Consider the following 13,108-nt stretch of genomic DNA (forward strand, 5'->3'; position numbering starts at 1 on the left):
CTATACTGCGTGGTGTTCCTTCTGACTTTTTCCTGCCGGTTTCGGTTGGAGGTTTTGGTTGGCGTGGGAAAGTTTTCTTTCTTGCTAACCATGTCTTACTCTGGTAGTTTAGTAATTCTTGTAGGAACTACCTAACATGGATTAACTCCTAATGCAATGATCCTCTCTTCTTACGTTATGTCCTACCCCCCCCCTCTCTGTCTCTCTCAAAGCTCCTCCATTCTCATTCATGAACTTGTCTCTCATTTCCCTTGATACTTCCTCTCCCTCTTTGTTCCTCTCAAAATCCCTCCCATTCCCCCATACTCTCTCTCTCTCTCTCTCTCTCTCTCTCTCTCAGGAAAGCGACGTCGTTGGGGAGTGAAGAAATAAAAGATCGTCCCATTTTCTACGAAGTGACGTCAGGGAAATGCTTTAAGAATCGATGTACTTGTGGTGTGTGTGTGTGTGGTGGCGACGGTTTGGTGATGTGTGTTGGTGTAGGTGTGGTGTAGTAGTGTAGTTTGATGTGGTGTAGGTGTGGTGTAGTAGTGTAATTTATTGTGGTGTAGTTGTGGTGTAGTAGTGTAATTTATTGTGGTGTAGGTGTGGTGTAGTAGTGTAATTTATTGTGGTGTAGGTGTGGTGTAGCAGTGTACTCTGATGAGGTGTAGGTGTAAGCATGTGTGGAAAACAGTTTGGAGAGGCGGGGTTCAGGTGGTTGGCGTACTGGATTGCGGTTTGGATAGACGTGAGTTCATTCCCAGCTGTTTAAAGGACTAGTTAGATTTAAACCTCTCTTTCATTTCATAAGTTCAAAAAAGAAAAAGAAAAAAAGGAAACAAAAAGATAAGGAAGCTCATATTATCCCCCCATACTAATTTCATCACCCAAGTCTTAAATGTGATAGGTTTGGTGTTTATTCAGGATGGACGGTGAGTATTGGTGCCCCAGTGGTGACATGTGAAGCTGTGACACCATCTGTTACGCGTAAGAGGACTAAGGGAACGGATTGTGTAGGTGTGAGACAATTGTGAAGAGGCAGGTGTGTGTGGACCGATGCGGAAAAAGGTGTGGGGACAGGTGTGGGGGACAGGTGTGGGGAAAGGTATGGGAATAAATGTGTAGGACAGGTGTGGGGACAGATATGGAGGACAGGTGTGGGGACAGATATGGAGGACAGGTGTGGGGACATGTGGAGGACAGGTGTGGGGACAGATGTGGAGGACTGGTGTGGGGACAGATGTGGAAGACAGGTGTGAGGACAGATGTGGATGACAGGTGTGGGGATAGGTGTTGGGGACAGGTATGAAGGACAGGTGTGGGGACAGATGTGGAGGACAGGTGTGGGGAAGAAAGGTTTGGGAAAATAGGTGTGGGGGGACAGGCGTGACGAAGACAGGTGTGGGGGAGACAGGCGCGACGAAGACAGGTGTGGGGAACGGGCGTGGCGAAGACAGGTGTGGGGGGACAGGTGTGGAGGGAAAGGTGTAGGGACAGGTGTGGGGGGACAGGTGTGGAGGGACAGGTATGAGGGACAGGAATGGGGGACAGGGGTGGAGGGACAGGTGTGGGGGAAAGGTGTGGGGGCAGGTGTGGGGGGACAGGTGTGGGGGGAGTGTCTTCACGGACCACTGCGTCTAAATGAGAATGTCGGGTCGCGGTACCAGACCTCCACTCCTCTGACACCATGCCCCTCCCCCTGCCCCCCTTACTCCCCCCAACCTCATGCCTCCCTTCCTTCTGCACCCCTCTCATCCCCCTACCCCTCCCGTAACAGCCCCTCCTCCTTCTCTTCTCCCCCCTCCCTCTGTCTAGCATGTTCCCTCCCTCTATCCTCTCATGCACCTCTCTCCTTTTCTTCCTCCCCCGTCTCTCCTTCCTCACATTCGCCCCTCACCCCTCTTCCTCCTTCTCTTTCTCTTCCTCTGCCTGCATCCCTCACTCCTCTTCTTCCATTTCTCATTCTCCCTCTCGATTCACTCTCCTCTCAGTCCGTCTCTCCACCCTCCTTCAGTATACTTATCTCCTTCTTACCTCTCCTCTTCCCTTGCCCTTTGGCCACTCCCCTCCCCCCCCCTCTCTTCTCTCTCCCTCCCTTCCTCTCACCTCTCCTCGCCCATATCTCTCCCCTTTTCTCTCTCTCTCTCTCTGTCTTTCCTTCAGTCTTCTCTCAATCTGCCTCTTGCTCTCCTTCAGTCCCCCTTCCCCCTCCCTCTCTCTCTCTCTCTCTACCTCTTTTCATTCCTTGATCCTAACCTCTCCTATTTTATTCCTTTCTTTCATCTAACCTCCATCCCCCTTTCTCATCCTCTTCCTAGTACTGACTGCTGTTCATCCCCCTCCCTCACCTATATCCACTTCCCCCTTTCCCCCCATTCATCCCTCCACCCCTCACCTCTCACTCATGCTCCCCCTCAACCCCAAATCTTCCTCCTCTCTCACCCTTCCACCTCTCACTTCCCCCTCCCTCACCCTCTTCCACCTCCCCGTCTCTCCCTCACTCACCCTTCCACCCCTTATCTTCCTCTCACTCTCTGTCTCCATTCCCCACCCCTCACCTCCCCCTCCATCTCAAATATCTCCCTATCTCACCCAACCCTCCACCCCAGATTTCTCCCCTCACTCCTCATCTCTCTCCTCACTCTCCCCACCTGTTCCCCCTTACCTTCCCCTCCTCCCCTCATTCATCCTTTCACTCCTCACGTCTCCCCCTCACTCACCTCCTCCTCTCCATTTCATTTCTACCTCTCCTCCCCCCATTCAAGTCCTCTCTGGCTGACCTTGCGTTACTCTCTCACTCACTAACTCATCAGCACATTCCCTAGACACAACTCCCCCCTCTTCTCTCTCTCTCTCTCTCTCTGTCCTCGTACCCCTTCCCTCCTATGACGTAGCTCTTATATGATTCTTGCTACTCCAAGGTTATTGTAAGCTCAGGAGAGATTTTTCCAACTTGAGGGGTTAGATAAATCACTCATGACCTCCTTCATTTCTAGAACCCTACACTAAACAGAATAAGATCACCTGATGGTAGCAAGAACTAAAATAAGAATAGACTGAAGGATGTATTAAACCGTGCTGATAAGATGACAGGATAAAATTCAATTAAACTCGAGGTGAGGATCAATATGCAGGGTTTTAAAATTCTGCAAAGATTTAGCTATGTAAAAATAGAACTTTCACGTTAGCTCTTCATAGATGCCTCGTAATTAAAATTCTCTAAATCTTTTTTCTTTTTAAGTTCACAAATTATCTAATCATCTCATCAGGATTCTTTTTCTCTGACTTCATCTCTCTGCCCCCCCTCCCTCACCCCTCCCGTCTTTCAGATTCCCTTTTTTCATCTCCTCTCTTCCTTTTGTCTATCGTCTCTACTTTTCACCCTTTCTACCTCCCCTCCTCCTTGTCCTTTACTTTATCCCTCCCCTCTTTCATCCATTTTTACTCCTCACACATATCGTCTCCCTCTCCCTCTCCCTCCGTCTCTCCTTCTCTTCACTCCTTCCCTCCTTCCTCTATCCCTACCTCTTCTCCGTCTCCCCTCGCTCTTGGCCTCTACCGTTTCTTTACTTCGTTCATCCTTCTCCCTTCTTCGCTCCCCTCATCCCTGATTCACCTCTTCTCCCCCATCACCCCCACCACCACCCTCTTCTCACTTGTACATCGTTCCGGTACTTTATCTGTGATGGATGGGTGTCCTGGAAACGGCTATGGGCTTGTGATCAGGCAATGCCACGAAGGGTATGGGACCGTCGCCTACTCTTCAATGTTTTCTGAACTGCTGTTGCTTCGTCTCTGCCCCCTAAACTTCGCAAGGCGTAACATTAAACTGTATGTTACTTATTTTGCCTCTAAGTAAAAAAATAACATTAGTCTAACCAAGGAACAAAAATAACGAAAAGTTTGTTCAGGCTTAGATGATGCCACTCTGTAGGTACCGTAAATCGAATAAAAGGATATGATGTATAAAAATGCTAGTGTATTCCATTATATTTAGTGGCTCAAGATGCTTTACCTCCTAGGACCACAAGTGTTCGATTCAAAACTTCCAGCTGACATTTTATGCTTAGCTGATGACCTAAGGGTTCTCCCCCCTCCTCCTCCTCCTCAAAAAAAAAAAAAAAAAAAGAAGGTGGAGTATACCCGTAGCACAATCGCCATTAATATTCGGTTAGTCTACTGTTTCAGACCTATAGAACTATGTGTTATCCTTCAGTTGGACCTGCTGTTTAGGTGAGATGTAGATTAATTGAGACTATTTTTTTTTTTTTTCAGAAACTGTTGATTAATGACAGCATCGGCCTTTGTATTACCTCTTCTTTCTTTGTCATAAGAATTTTTATCACGTGTGTGTGTGTGTGTGTGTGTGTGTGTGTGTGTGTGTGTGTGTGTGTGTGTGTGTGTGTTTGTGTTTTATAATGGAACATTCTTTTTTGTCGTTCTTCAAATTCTGTTAATGACTGACTTTATATTTAATTGTTGCTTTCCTGAGGCTTTTCAAACATGGAGTCTTGTTACAGCCGTGGCTAAGTTCTCTCCCAGGGGTCTCTCCTAATCTCAAAGAAAACGTTTGGAGCAAGAATAAACCAATAAAACCAGTCACCTTACTGATGGGGTGGTGGGGGTGGTGAGTGGAGAGGGGCCATTTTCATTCCTGTCCCTTTCTCTCTCATGTCAGCTCTTTAGCACCATTAGTTAATCCCAGTACATGGCTTGTTAACATCCACTAGGCCATCTGTTACTTATGTACTCTGATGTCTCCTGTTGTCTCCTCATCCCCACCCCCCTACCCACGCTATTCCTCTTCACCCTCTCTACCCCTTTCCCCTCCAGTCGTCTCCCTTATACCCCCCTTCCCTCACCACTTCCATCTCCCCTCACTTTTATCTCAGATCTTACTTTTCCCGTTCGACTTCTCTCCCTTCATTACTCCCCTCCATCCGTCCCCCTCAACATTCTCCCTTCCCCCTCCACTCCTCCTCCTCACTGTTCCCCCTTCCCCTTCCACCCCCCTCCCCTTATTACCCCCCCTCCCCGCTAAGTACCCCCGGATGTCCAGCATTTATAGAAACGTCAGCAGGAATGAAAAACTAATTCTCGTCACCCTCCACACGTCATGTCAGTTTGGGCTCGGAATTATGCGCCGGGAATTTTCACTTCAATTAATGATTTCTAGTTGGGAGGGGGCAGGGGGAGGGAAGGGGGAGAGAGAGGGAAGGGTAGAGGAAGGAGGAGAGGTGGGAGGAAGGATGGGAGGAAGAAAGGAGAGACAGGGTTGAGGGATAGATGAAAAGGAGAAGAAGGAGAGAAAAAGAAGGAGGGATAGGAAAAAGACGTGGGAAGAGGAAGACGACAGGGAAATGAGAGAGAAAAGAGGGAATGGAAAGGGAGGTGAGAAGAGGATGGAGGAGATTTGGTAAAGAAAAGAAGGGAGAGACAGGTAGGAGAGGGGGAAGATACAGAAAGGAGAAGGAGGAGGAGGAAGAGGGAAGGGAAAGAATTAGGGATGGGAATGGAGCAGAAGGAAAGGAAAAGAGGGAAAGAGTTAGAGGAGAAAGGGATGGGGAGAGAAAACGAAGGATGGGGAGATGATGGAAGGGAAGGGAAGAATAGCAGAGGAGAGGAAAGAGGGTAAAGGAGAGGAAGGAGGGAGAGGAAGAAAGTGAGGGTGAGGGAAACGGGCAGTAGAGGAAGGAAGGTGAATAAGGGAGGAGAAGAAGTAGTGAAGGGAGAGAGGGAAGAGGGGGAAGGGGAATGAATGGAGGGGAGAAAAAGAGGGGGGACAGGGGGGAGAGACGTAAAAGGGAGAGGCGGAATGAATGAGAAATACGGCAAAGATGATAGGGTGATGGAAGGGGGAGGGGGATGAAAGTGGAGGAGGAAGAGGAGAGGAAATACAAAGAAGAAAGAGGAAGGGGATGAGTGAAAAACAAGGTATAGGGAACAGGAATGGAAAAGGGTGAGGGGAAAAGAGTAAGGAAGGGAAAAAAGGTGAAGAGAAAAGAGTAAGGAAAGGAAAAGGGCGAGAGGAAGAGCGAGGAAGGGAAAAGGGTGAGAGGAAAACGGTGAGGAGAAACGTGAGGATAACGATGGTTAAGAGTCGGGGAAGGTATGGGAAGACGCAACCATCCCGCTCTCAAAATACCATATCTGGGATTGACATAACGACAGGAAGAGGCGGCAGGAGACAGTGGAAGTGACCATCCAATAAAAAGGTTGACAGGTATTGACAGAACGGACAGACAGGTGTATATTTGGACAGGTAAGCCCCAAACGGACGTATTTTAAGCCTCTTACGCCCATTCCTTCCTGAGCTGAATAATTGCGTTTGCAGACTGCCAGAAAAAAATGAATAAGGTGTATATTTTTCCTCAGAGGGAGCCAGTGATGTAATGGTTAGCTGAGTGGAGGCAGACGAGCTGATCTAATCTGTAACCAGGATAAGGCGATTATTCAAGGTTCTCTTAGTCACAGAAATGAATATATAAATGTTTTTCTTGTTAATGGGTTTAGTTTGAGAAATAAATTTACTGAATAGGAGACTTACAATTGCCACTCCCAGTTTACTCATCCACACAAACACACTTTTGCTCGTATCTTAACCCTAAGGCAAATAATGAGGAAGGCAAAATAATATATGCAACCTTCCCCGAAATGCTAAAGGCTAATAAAACAAAGTATGAAAATCTCTGAAACGCATGTCACCACCACCACCAACAACAACAATAACAGTAATGATGATAATAAGAGTAATAACAATAATCATCATCATCATTGCCAGACGCCATGTATCCCAGAAGCGGGGTGGCCAAGGCTTAGAGTTAATTGTTTTACAGGGAGGGGCACTAATCCTCCACCAACCCAACTTAATATGTAGGTAAATCAAACCTAAAGGAATTTTTAAGTTATTTCAGAAGTGAGAAGATATAACCTGAACAACAGACCCACTAGTTTCAACAGTACAAATGATGAAACTGAAATGGCTCAAAATCCTTACAGTTTTCTTTGTTTCAATAACTACCATTCATGTTTAATTCCTCCGTCTTCCACGGTATATGGATATGGAGATGAAACAATTTGTGATATTATGACCAGTGAGAGAGATGTACTATTTGTGACCAATTAACTTAACAAAACACCCGAAGAGACAGAATAGTTTCAAGAGTTCAAAAGCAAATGTCAATTGAAATATCTAAAGCTTTAGCTGAAATATTTAGTATATTATTAAGAAGGGACACTGTATCTCATGATTAGAAATTTGCATACATAATGCAAATATTAAAAGAAAAGCAAGGCACTTAATCATAACTAAGAAATTATCGTCCGATTAGCTAACATCAGTAATATATATGTTGTATACTATAATTTGAGATAAAACAGTTAGGTATTTAGAAAAGAAATAATCATACGAAATAATAGAATCATGAATTCCAGTGCAGTCCACCAGGCCTTACCAATTTCTTCAACTTTTTCGATGATATTATTGACATATATGATGAAATTAAATGTACTGATGTATTTTATACCGAGTTTCAGAAAGCATTTGATTAAATTCTCAGAAAACGACTTCTTGAGAAACTGAAAGTATATGGTGTTCCAGGCAATGTACAAAGACGGATTGAAAACTGGCCTACAGAACGTAAACGGAGAGTTGTAATTAAAGGGAGGCAATCAGAACAGAAAAATGTTACAAGCAAAGTACCAAAGGGTTCAGTTCTGGGTCCCTTACTGTCTCTCACTTAAACTGACAATATGATGAAGATTAGATCTACAAATTAGCTGATGATACAAAAACAGGTGATAGAAAGGATATACCTTGACAAAGACTGATGATTCAGAGAGATCTTGTTAAATTATTTAACTGGGCTCAAACCTTGCAAATGGATTTTAATACTGACAAATACAAATTTCTTGATATCGTGATGAAAAAGTGAAAAATTTAGGTACACTGTGAATGATACTCAACTGAAGAATGTGAACCTAGAAAAAGAGTTTATATAACAAATTATCTGAAACCAAGTCGTCAATGCATGGAAGCAATAAAAACAACTAAAAAAACACATTGGACTTATAGGCAGAACATCTGAATTCAAATTGGAGAATTATCTTCTCACCTTGTACAGCTCCTTAGTATGCCCTAATTTGGAATACTGTTTTCAGTGTTGGTCACTTTATTACAAGAAAGGTATGGAGAAATTAGAGCTTGTGCGAAGCTACAAAAATGATATTCAGATTAAGGGGAAAAAAAAAACATGAGGAACGTCTAAGAAAGCTAGAGCTACTTAATATGTCACAGCACAGACAACAGGGACCTGATTCAAGTAGACAGAGTTCTTAAGGGAAATGGCATTAGGGCAGTAAATCACAATACACAGGTCAAATTACACTAGAAGTAAGAGTTCTACATCACCGGCAAACATTGCCAGTCTAATGGAACAAAACAGGCTTTCCTCAACAGAGTTGTTAACTTATGGAACAAATTGCCAGAAGTGTGGTGGTCTGCAATATAGCAATAACATGAGTGAGCCGCTTGGATAAGCATTTGGCTTCGAATCTACGGTAAAACGTGTTCGTGGACGAATAATAAAAAAATCTTATTCTGATCATGGAGAATGGTGCAGTAGTGCAATGGTGTTATCAGAGTACGTTGCATATTCCTTTACCGATTAAGTCTGTGTAGATTATATTTATATTATTTTCAGTCTGCACTATGAAATCTCCATGTGAATTTTTCTATACTGTATGGCGGTCCTTCTTACTTTTTCCTGCCCGCTTTGACTGAAGGGTTTGGTGGGCTATCCTTATCTTCAGCTCACAGATTTAGATATCATAATTATAGTCCTCTCTGTAAAATGCAGACTCAAAAGAACCATTAGGTCAGTTGTTGTTTACTATCCTTTGTACTCATCTGTACATCCAGGCCGCGACAGGAATAAATCGGAGTTCGACTGCTGGGTCAGTCATAGTCTTGAACAAATTTTATTTCCCCTGTGCCATTGTTCACCCAGCAGTACACCACTGGGAACTTGATACTCTATAAATTCGTATATCGCGCGCCGTTGTGTGGAATAGAGAAGTGTGGAGGAAGAATGGGACGTGTCAAAAACCTAATGCCTGCCCTAACGACCATCGTGTAGGTGATAGGCATTATATCTAACCATTCTTTTCCTTCTTCGAACCTCATAAGTGTATGTAATTTACAGTGATATGGACAAATATTAATTCATTCATCATTTACTGGAGTCAGCAGGATTAAAACAAAATGACATCACTGTGCTGAAGCGTGACCGACAAGCAATTGTACACAATAAATATTTCTACACACTACAACACGCAACTTCTCTTCTTATCTTATTTCTCATCACAAAGGATCGGCGGCTCGCTCTAGTACGTCGTCTGCAATAGTTTCTGTCCAACGCATCAGCCTTTGTCAAATGGAACACTCATAATATTATCTCATTCCACGTCAACTCATCATTTGAACCTCTACTGTTCCTAGGTCCTTCTACCCCTACCCGGCCCGCCACCTCATCCATCCTTAGTTCATGCCCACACCACCCCATTCTTTCCGCTCTGATCTACTTGGTTATGCACGCCACACCTACTTATCGTCCTACTTCCTCATTTCCGGTCCTTTAATTCAGGGAAATCAAGATACATTTCAACATCCATATTTATGTCCTCTCCTATTAAACATAGTTTCTCTCTCCTTTCATCACTCACCACTGGAAACATTCAGTTTCAAGTTCTTACTCTGTTTTTTAAGTCATATACCACAACATAAATTTTACTGTATTTCGACCGGGCTGCTTTTAACTCTCTTCCTTGCTTAAACTTCTGTACATGCTTCCAATCGTTTCCACTTCCATTTACTACACGTATTTGTTGTCCACCGAATATGCTGCCAAACCACGATGTTTATGCTGCGTTTAGCTCCACCTTTCAATGCAGTCCTGCCGCTGTAACTGTCCTTGCTGTGGCTCCTTCTTAGTTTCCGTAATCAGTACAGAATCGTTAAACTAAAGCTTAAGCCGGAATCCTTCTTATCTAACTACTTCACTAATCACGTCCATTTCAATAGCAAACAGAAGGCGGGCTGACGGCAGATCCATGATGCAGTCCCAATTTAACCTCAACCCTGTCTCCAAGAATTTGTAAGATTATTTATGGAACTTAATCAGACCGACTTCTTTCGGTGGAATGATTATACTCTTCCTCCAGTCCTCTGGCATCCACTCTTCATCCACACACATCGTAGTAACTCTAATAATCATTTCTCTCCATCTTGGTCAGTTGAGACCTCTGAAGATCCGAACGTTTTCCTATCTGCATTTCTCCCGTCACTTGCTTGAATTGTGCTTCTAGTATTTGTATAACAGAGCCTACTATCTTTTCTACCAAACGGAGTTCTTTTCCTTCTTTCTCAGCGTTATGCAACTCCTCGAAGTATTTCCGCAATCTGTATATCCTCTTTACCTTGAAGGGGGTTGCCATTCACATCTTTAATATCTCCTACCTTGCCTCACTCATGCATAGTCTACTTCATTCTCTACGTTGATTTAATACCCTAAGTCCTTATTTCATTTCTAGGAGCCAACACGTCCAAAACGCTAGGTAAAGAGACCCTGCTCAAAGGCCTCTTGATGGGGCCAGGAATCGAGCTCGCGACCTCTAGGTTGTGTGTCGAGTGTGCTTACATGTGCACCGCCACCTACAGGACGTATTTCAAGCCATTTACTTGACGCCTTACTTTTTTCTTCTTGTAACTTGCTCATGATTTTGTTCAGATTTGTAAACACCCTCCTAGTGAAGGAGTTAAAGGGTTGGTCTAACCCTTCTAGGTCGAAATGTCACGCCTAAGTTGCACACACACACACACACACACACACACACACACACACACACACACACACACACACACACACACACACACACACACACACACACACACACACACACACACACACACACACACAGAGAGAGAGCATGGAAACTTAGTATTTCGTTGCTGGTGATGTGCATGAGAAGAGGTAAAAAACGGCTTTCATAAATATATTAACAATTACTCTCCTTTTAACGTCAGCCAGCAAGTACAGTACATCCTGAATTAAATCTGTCACGATTGAATGTCCTAATAACATACTACAGTATTCCATATAAACCGCAGTCTTGTACGGAAGACAGGAAGAGATAAGGGCAGGACGGAATGGGTACGGTCAGAGTGGAAACCAGGGATTGCTGTAAATGAAAAAGGATGGGATGAGGTGTGAGTCGAGTATGACGAAGATCAGCTTAAGTGATGGGTGGGTGGGGTGAGGTGAGGTGAAGTTAGGTGGCGTGAGAGTAGATCACGTGATATTAATATATTCAAATACTGTCAGAATTTACAACTGATTCCTTTATTTTATTTTTCTGCGCTTTGCAGAGCGTGACTTACACTAAGGTATCCCACAAGCTTCAACTTCTCAGTGGTATCTGCCAGTGAAACCTTATTACATCAAACACAGATATATATAAGACGATAAATGTAACCATCAAATTGCATTCCATCAAAACTGAAAATCACATAACATATTGTAATACAATAACCTGAAGGAGAGATGGAGATTAGATAGAAGTATTGGTATTAATTGATTAATTTCTTAATAATATTTGACGATAAATAGTCATATCTGTCTTAACGTGTGCCTTCTCATTTTACCGCAACACAAATCATAGCGTGAGTGAAACATTCAGGTTACGTCATATGATTTATGCTCAAAGGATGAATATATATATATATATATATATATATATATATATATATATATATATATATATATATATATATTTGTGCGTGTGTGTGTGTGTGTGTGTGTGTGTGTGTGTGTGTGTGTGTGTGTGTGTGTACTGGTAGTAAACAATAAAAATACAAAATAACTAGACATTTCAAACTTTCTTAAAGAAAACGAAGTAAAGTACGACTGAGTTCATTTCGGAACTCTGTAGAAGCATAGCTGTCAGGAAATACCGACACTGATACCATAAACAAAATAAAACAAAATAATGAAGGTGATCAACAACATCCAATAAAAAAAAAGACTATACATTTAAAACTTTCTTACAGACGACGAAATAGCTACACTGTGTTCAGATAGACGGAGAGATACGAAGATACGTATCCATCACTAAGGTAAAGGAGGAGGGGGAACGTGATTCTTAGGGGAAATACCAGAAGTGTGAACTGACGACTCAATACCAAATTCTCGAAATTATAATCAAACCCCTGTTTTCATTAAATTATTCTACAGTAACATTTATGTCAGATTTTATTATTGCATATATTTTCCATGAATCTACGACTCTGTACTCACCATTTGAACTGGCCTGTCCGTTGGTATTAAGTTCTGAGCTCGCCAAATTTACTTCTGATTGGCCTAGCACTGAAAAATACTAGATGTAGGGAACCATTCAGTCCCAACCAACCCCCTTGTCTAACAGGCTTCCCGAAGGTCTGAAGTTTACCCTGTCCGGGATCTGAGGCAACAGTTGCTGCTGTTGATGATACAGTCACTGAAAGGTCGGAGTCTCCCCTGTGGTTGGTTGAGAACATGGTCTAAGTACGTCCCTCTTCCGTCTTGCCATCTCTTCAGAAGGCACCCCAGGAGCATGACCATCCTAATGCAGATGACTCTCCCCTCTCACAAGGGCTGACACGATACAGAACCTGATTCACCGTGTTTCCCAGCACAGCCTTTATTGCTTAAATGCACTCCATCAGCCAAGTAGAGTTCGGGTCACTCATAATTCATGAAAGACAGGTCGAACATGAAAAAGGACACCATGAATCGCAGCACCTGTGCACCCATCCCGACCACAACCATCACACCACTCATACTCATCCCAGAAACACCACACCCTAACACACCCCAGATCCACACCACACACCTCTCACACACACACCCCAGACCTGCCCCAGACACGTCACCAATACTCCCACCCCTCAACACCCCCGACATAATAGCTACTGCAGAATTTGAGATTATTCTCCCCTACGTTAATAAAATCAATTTCTTAAGGAAGGCATATATATATCTCGCGCCTGACATTGCCTAGTCAGTACTGTAATGACATGCACATTCGGAGA

General features: G+C 43.6%; 1 protein-coding gene across 1 annotated transcript in view; it reads right to left on the reverse strand.

Moving 5' to 3' along the window:
- Positions 1-12,574, reverse strand: part of LOC145407652 (paired box protein Pax-6-like) — a 142,725-nt gene extending 130,151 nt beyond the window's left edge. The window contains exon 1 of the mRNA XM_080278523.1: positions 12,461-12,574. Coding sequence (XP_080134649.1) covers positions 12,461-12,574 — 114 coding nt within the window. The remainder of the gene's footprint in view (positions 1-12,460) is intronic.
- Between the last annotated feature and the right edge of the window lie 534 nt (positions 12,575-13,108).

The sequence above is a fragment of the Coenobita brevimanus genome, chromosome 74 (assembly GCF_032717465.1).
Source record: "Coenobita brevimanus isolate Jiangsu-jjx chromosome 74, ASM3271746v2, whole genome shotgun sequence".
Classification (NCBI taxonomy): Eukaryota; Metazoa; Arthropoda; class Malacostraca; order Decapoda; family Coenobitidae; genus Coenobita; species Coenobita brevimanus.